The 7,323-nt window shown below is 35.2% G+C and overlaps 1 protein-coding gene across 2 annotated transcripts in view; it reads left to right on the top strand.

The window, feature by feature from the left end:
* Positions 1 to 3,402: 3,402 nt before the first annotated feature.
* RBM46 (RNA binding motif protein 46) overlaps positions 3,403 to 7,323 on the top strand; it is a gene marked incomplete at its 3' end in the record, with an annotated part of 28,128 nt that continues 24,207 nt past the window's right edge. For both annotated transcript variants that reach the window (XM_084245836.1, XM_084245837.1), the window contains exons 1-3: positions 3,403 to 3,688; positions 5,026 to 5,493; positions 5,926 to 6,708. In XM_084245836.1, the coding sequence (XP_084101962.1) occupies positions 3,538 to 3,688; positions 5,026 to 5,493; positions 5,926 to 6,708 (1,402 nt within the window). In that variant the 5' untranslated portion in view covers positions 3,403 to 3,537. The remainder of the gene's footprint in view (positions 3,689 to 5,025; positions 5,494 to 5,925; positions 6,709 to 7,323) is intronic.

The raw sequence follows: 7,323 nt of genomic DNA, 5'->3' as shown, positions 1-7,323 counted from the left end.
TGAGACAGGAAGGGTGTGTGACAGCATGCACCAGAGAGAGAGTGGGGAGCAGAACAGGCAGATACACCGAAATATACTGCTGAGGGTAACAGCGGGTGAGACAGGAGAAGTCTGCTGCACCATATGTGGGTTAGTTCCCTGGCGGGAGATCAGACTCGGTGATGGCACTTAGACAATAGGCCACTAGAGAGGCCCTGTTTTGTTAGATTCTGATGCTTAAAATTGATGAAGATATAGCTAGCATTTAAAGCTCAAGGTCTGATTCAAACATTGCTATTTGAATATCCTGTGATTGGCTATGCTGTCTTTTAAAACTGAACTGGAATGAAATCTTTGAAAGGCCAAAGTGTAGGATAAAAAGATTTATGCAAGCTAGAGCTTATGTATGGTACGACAACTCTTAGTTTTTTCTTTTTTGGATAAATTATGTCATTCTCTTGCCCAACACCCTCATCCCCTTGCATGGATTCCTTGGGTCAGCAGGGTAAGGAATAAGGTTTGTAGAACACTTGGGCATATGAATGCGCAACTGAGAGTGACAGAAACTAACTTGGCTGGAAGCCTCAGTTCGTATGTCGGCTTTTTCATCATGAGTATGCTATACTTCCTTGGAATTGTGCTGATTTTCAGATTGATTTTGAAACATTTTAGAATGAATGTTTTGCTTTATATGTGACTTACAAATCTCTGGTTGAAGTTCTTGAATTCTGGCTTTTTCAGAAATGTGTCTTGGTTAAATTAAGAAAAAGATATATATATATTTAAACTTTATTAATTGTGAATTAGATACGTGTATATGTTACTTTTATTTTGGAGTCTTTGAGAACGCATTCCCTTCTAAAGAGCAGATGACATTGGGTGACTGTGCAGTATGTCTTATATTTCTGTAGTTTCAAGTTTTTATAGTATTTTGATTGAGATTTCTTAAAATGTACTAAGTCTAGCATATGTTTCTTAGTCAGTCTCTGGTCATAAGACTCTGATGTGGAGATTGGTTGATGTTAATCTGAGATTCTATATGATGTCTTTGAAAATACAATTGCAGGAATAGGTTGGATTGCAGAAATGAGCCATGTAGAGCTAGCTATTATGCTATAAGCAATCAGCAAGAAATAATAACTAATAAATAAGAAATAATAGAATAAGAGCTCCTTTTTATTATATTCTACATTTTGGATTTCATGGAAGCAGAAGCTGTTTATTGCTTTCATAGGCAGTAAATAGCAAATACATGGTTGCTCATTAGACTAGAGTCTTATATTTTCCTCATTCTTTTTCCTGCAGCATGTTTGAAAAATAGAAATCTCACTCATTACTTCTCTTCACATTGTACCGACGTGATGTTTTGAGTGTAATGGGCCTGACGTGTCTGTGTGAGGTTCAGGCCATCTTGGGTCTAATTATGGGCTAATTATGAAGAAGTCAGAGTTTTTAGCTATCTGTGGGTTTGAGCCCCCGTTTTTTCAGTGATTAAATTTGTGACCTTAAGCAAGTCCTTTTACCTTATTTGTCTTTGGTCTTCCTATGTAAAATTGGAGGTGGTCTAAAGGTTCACTTGCAGTTTTCATAATTTCTTACTACAAAATCCTCAGTGATCTATGTCAGTAAAAACCTGGAGAAAAGTTGTTACATTATTTCAAATGCTTCTAATTTTAAATGAATAATAGGGAAACTGCATTTTTTGGAATGACAGTCTGAAAGTTTTCACTAATCTTTTTCTCATAGTGGTTATGATTGTCAATGAGTAATTATACCATTTTATCAAAACCTATTAAACTATATTGTTTTGTTTTATGTATTTACTTAAAATACATGATGGAATTAGCTGTTACATTAATAAAATTGTTCCTGAAGTCTAGTGGAAGGTTCACAGCTGATAATACAAACTAAAGACTTTTACCTGGCTGGGACTTCTTTCTTGCTTCCTAATTCTGCCATTTGATAAATATGTAAGGCCAGTAACTTAGAAGATTCTAAAAATGGTTAAGTAATTTGCCCAAAGTCACAGCTAGTAAGGAAGGAGAAACCAGGATTCACATTTAAGCTGTCATTCAGGTACCTGGGTCTTAACTATTACTCCATGTTGCTCTTTTATTTTAAGGAAATTAACCTGTGGTCATGAGTGTTGCAGAACATTTTCCCGTTTGTCATTTTCTATCCTAGTTTTGTGGTATTGTTTGGCTTTCAAAAATAGTTACATTTAAAAATCTGGTAATATTTTGAGACTTATTTTTCAGATGGATCCTTTTGATTCTAAAATTAAAAAGATAAACTTATTTTTTACCCTTAGTTTTCATTTTTAGTGGAAGCTTAAGATAAAAAGATACCTGTTTTAAATCACCTTCATAGCATTGTGGAAATTTTGTTTGAAGGAGACAAGACTAAACCTGAACAACAGTAGGAACCTGGCTCTAATTCATTAGGAAATAATTATGTGAGAACAGGCTGTGGAGATGAACAGGAAAAGATTGATTTAAAGATATATTTAGAAGGTAAAATATGCAGGTAGTTGTGCTTGATTAATTCTGAATCAAAGGAGGGACTCTGGGTTCCAGCCCCTTTCTGGTTGTGATGATTTGGAGAAGGGAGTATGTTTGTTGTCATGACATTTTTTTTGGTGAATGTATGAATTGTTGGGGATAAGGTAAAACAGGAAGGAATAGGTTTGGAGGATAAAATGACATTCAGATTTGGGTATGTTGAATTCAGGATATTTACTGAACATCTTGTCTTCAGCACACTCACTTCAACACACTCAGGTATTTGATAAGTGAATCTCAGTGTAAAGAAAGGTAAAGGGGCTGCTCAGTTTAGGGAAGTGAGGTGGATGGCAGGTAGAGACTGGGGGCATGAGCTACTTTCCTTTTTTCTTCAGATTTTTTCCCTGGGGACAACGTAATAATGCAGAAGGAGCTTTAAAGACTAAAAAGATTGTATATGTATGTTGTGTTCCATGTGAATTGTTCTAGCACAGTTCATTGTCATCAGAAAAATTAATAATTGAGAAAGCTCTATTGAAAGCCAAAATAGCTTTCTCAGTGCATTTTTCTTGTGGGTTTTAATTTTTGTATTTGCTTATGGTAACACCTAATGAGAGAAATATAAAATTAAGAAACAGAATAAACACAGTATCAACCATTAGGGTCAGTTTTTCTGACAGCCTTAGTGGCTAGTCAGTAGGTTTATTAAAAAAAAAATTAACAGGCACATTTTGATGGACAGTGATGGTCAACATAGATTTTGGCTCCTTTTCCTTAACTCCTGCCAACCCATTGATATGTTTCTTATATCAATTTATATATATATAAAATTATTTATAAGCTGCCTTATATCAATTTATATATAAACAATAAAAGTTTCTAGATTTCACTGTAGAGAACAACTTTGGGATAGAACTGCAGTGATGACTAAATGTACAACCACAACTTCCTTTAGAATCTTGAAACCCAAAGAAACTTTTCATAGATTCCTGATGATTCATGTCATAAACTTAAACACTTTTTTAATAAAAAAACCTTGATTTTAGGAACTGCAACCATGAACGAAGAAAATATAGATGGAACAAATGGATGCAGTAAAGTTCGCACTGGTACTCAGAATGAAGCTGCTTTACTTGCGTTGATGGAAAAGACTGGTTACAACATGGTTCAAGAAAATGGACAAAGGAAATTTGGTGGTCCTCCTCCAGGTCTGTATTTGTTTTATGTTCTATTAAATTGGATCATTTAATGTGGTCATTTACATGAAGTTTATATCTCCATAAGTATCCAAACAATAATTCCTTGTAATTGCTTTAGACCTTGCAATCATTTTTATCTTGAGGGAAAAGATGTAGATTATATATGTTATGCATGTCTTCTTACATTTTTTAACCTTTTTTTTTTTTAAATTATGTTAACATTGGTTTACAACACTGTGATTCAGAGGTACTCACCTCTGCAGATGTATATTACCACACCACACCCACCATTGCGCCCCTTCTCCTCTTCCCCTTTGCTCTCCACCTGCCCCTTCCTCCTCTGGTATTCTCAGTTTTACAGTCAGATTTCTGGGCAGTTCAGAAAGAAGTTGAGTTGAGTTTAGAAAGAAATTGGGGTTGGGTCAGTGGGAAAAATGGCCCTAGCTATAAAGTGGAGATTGTTTTAAAAGGAATTTGAAAAGAGCTGTGAGTGGTAACTAGTGTTTATATTAGAAAACCAGGTTAATAAAATTAGGTTAATATTAATAAGGGCCTCCTTGGTGGCACAGGCGGTTGAGCGCAGCATGGTGAAGCTGTCCACAGCCTCTGCAGTGCCGGTTAGATCCCCACTGAACTTGGAGCAACCCACATGGCGAGCAAACCTCTCCTGTCTCACCCGCTGCTCCCCTCAACAGTGTATTTTGTCAGTCTGCCTGTTCTGTTCCCCACTCTGTCTCTGGTGAATCCCTCTCACCGCCCCGCGTGTCTGGACTGTACCCCGGCTCTTGTATAAATAAAATAAATCTTTTTAAAAAATTATAATGTTTAATCTTTAATGTTTAACCAGTGTAATACTTTGCTTAAAACCTTTCAGTCAACTTTCACACTTAAAATCTTGGCCACTAGTTATGACAATGGTTGATGCCTACTGCTTTACTTCTCCCTCAGCTACACAGTAGCCATATAGGTCTCTGTGTTGTGTGCCAACATATAAAGCCTTTGCTTTTTCTTCTTCCTCTTGTATCCTCAAGGCTCATTCCCTCATTTCATTTAGGTCTCTGCTTAAATCTCATGTGTTTCAAGAAGGTTTATGTAACTACCAAAGATATCAGCCCTTCACTGCCTTTATTTTTCTTCATAGCAGTTATCTCATTGTCTGCTTTATTAACTAATAACTTCATGAGGGAAGGAGATTTTATTTTGTTCACTGTTGCATCACCAACACATAGAAGAGTGCATGGCACATATAGAAGGCTTACACTAAATTTGTGGAATGGATGAATGATTGGGTAATGAATATAACTAACTTAGTAGACTTTACCTGACTATTTATTTTTGTCTTTCAGGTTGGGAAGGTCCACCTCCACCAAGAGGCTGTGAAGTTTTTGTAGGAAAAATACCTCGTGATATGTATGAAGATGAGTTAGTTCCTGTATTTGAAAGAGCTGGCAAGATATATGAATTTCGACTTATGATGGAATTTAGTGGTGAAAATCGAGGTTATGCTTTTGTGATGTACACTACAAAAGAAGAAGCACAGTTAGCCATCAGAATTCTTAATAATTATGAGATTCGACCAGGGAAGTTTATTGGTGTGTGTGTAAGCTTGGATAATTGCAGATTATTTATTGGAGCTATTCCTAAGGAAAAGAAGAAAGAGGAAATTTTGGATGAAATGAAGAAAGTTACAGAAGGAGTTGTAGATGTCATTGTTTATCCAAGTGCAACCGATAAGACCAAAAATCGTGGGTTTGCATTTGTTGAATATGAATCTCACAGAGCTGCTGCTATGGCTAGGAGAAAACTAATTCCAGGTAAATTTGTCCTTTTAAAGATTATTTTCCCATATTAACTATATTATAAATAGGGAAAAATGACAGGACCTGGCAGATTAGTATTATGATAATATGTGAAGCCCTTAAAGAGGAAGAAAGATTGAATAAAATCTAAAAAGAAATAGTTCTTAGAAAGTGAGTCATTCTCTATACTGATAAGTTCAGAGGATAATTTAAAATTTTAATTCTTTTTAAAGTCCATTTTGAAGTACATTTGTTCTTTTGACTTTTAAAATTGATTCTGCTGTAAGTTTTGGCTACATTTGCCTTAGTTAAAACTTTCACATGATAGGAAACTAATGATTATATATACTGATAAGTATTTGAGGCTTCTGCTTCTTTGGAGAAAGTTTTACTTGAGATTTTTTACTTTTTAAAAAAATTGTCTTGAAATTATTCTTTTTTTTACAGGAACATTTCAGCTGTGGGGTCATACCATTCAAGTAGATTGGGCTGATCCAGAGAAAGAGGTTGATGAGGAAACCATGCAGAGAGTTAAAGTTCTCTATGTCAGAAATTTAATGATCTCCACTACAGAGGAAACAATTAAAGCAGAATTCAATAAATTCAAACCTGGTGCAGTTGAACGAGTGAAGAAACTTAGAGATTATGCTTTTGTTCACTTTTTCAATCGAGAAGATGCAGTAGCTGCTATGTCTGTTATGAATGGAAAATGCATTGATGGAGCAAGTATTGAGGTAACACTGGCAAAACCAGTAAACAAAGAAAACACTTGGCGACAACATCTTAATGGTCAGATTAGCCCCAATTCTGAAAACCTGATTGTGTTTGCTAACAAAGAAGAGAGCCATCCAAAAACTCTAGGCAAGGCACCAACTCTTCCAGCTCGTCTCAATGGTCAGCATAGCCCAAGTCCCCCTGAAATCGAAAGATGCACATACCCATTTTTTCCTGGAACAAAGCTTACTCCAATTAGTATGTATTCTTTAAAATCCAGTCATTTCAATTCTGCAGTAATGCATTTGGATTATTACTGCAACAAAAATAATTGGGCACCACCTGAATATTATTTATATTCAACAACAAGTCAAGATGGGAAAGTACTCTTGGTCTATAAAATTGTTATTCCTGCTATTGCGAATGGATCCCAGAGTTATTTCATGCCAGACAAGCTATGCACGACATTAGAAGATGCAAAGGAACTGGCAGCCCACTTTACATTACTTCATTTGGGTAAGTTTAAAACTATTTTCAATAGTATTGTAGAATATGAAATTAGGAAATACTATAGATTATTAATAAATTCACTTATTTTGAATTCAATATTAGTGGTGAGTATTTAACGTAAGTTTGAACTCCATTTGATGACTTTAAGGTAAATTTTGCTGAGACTTTTCCCCTATGTAATCTTTCTGCATTTAGCTTTGTAAATATCACTTAGGGAAAAATTGGGTTTGATTTACTTTAGAGTTCATGATCCTGTTAATTAGTTTCTGTGTTGGGTAATATTCATTTGAAATAAAAATTCTTTGTAAGTTAAGGATTTGTTATTTAAGCCAATTTATAAGAGAACCCTTGCATCTTTGGTGAAGTCTCCACAGTAATCTTGGGGGGTGGGGCAGAGACAGGGAATTGGTAAAATCAGAGGCAGTTTTAGATGGGCCATATGTGGACAGAGCAATTTGTCATTAATACTCATGAAAGATAAAAAACATCCTTAACATCATTTAAGTTAGGTTTTGCTTTCTGTTACCAGGGGTAACTTGTTTAAAAATGTTGTAAAATGGAAGAGAGAGAAAAGATGAAGGTATTCTCTTTTGAAAAGTTTGAAAAATAATTGATGCTTTT

Source organism: Talpa europaea (genome assembly GCF_964194135.1).
Source record: "Talpa europaea genome assembly, chromosome: 10".
Lineage (NCBI taxonomy): Eukaryota > Metazoa > Chordata > Mammalia > Eulipotyphla > Talpidae > Talpa > Talpa europaea.
Note: the sequence above shows the minus strand (reverse complement) of the source record. Positions and strands in the feature narration are given on the sequence as shown.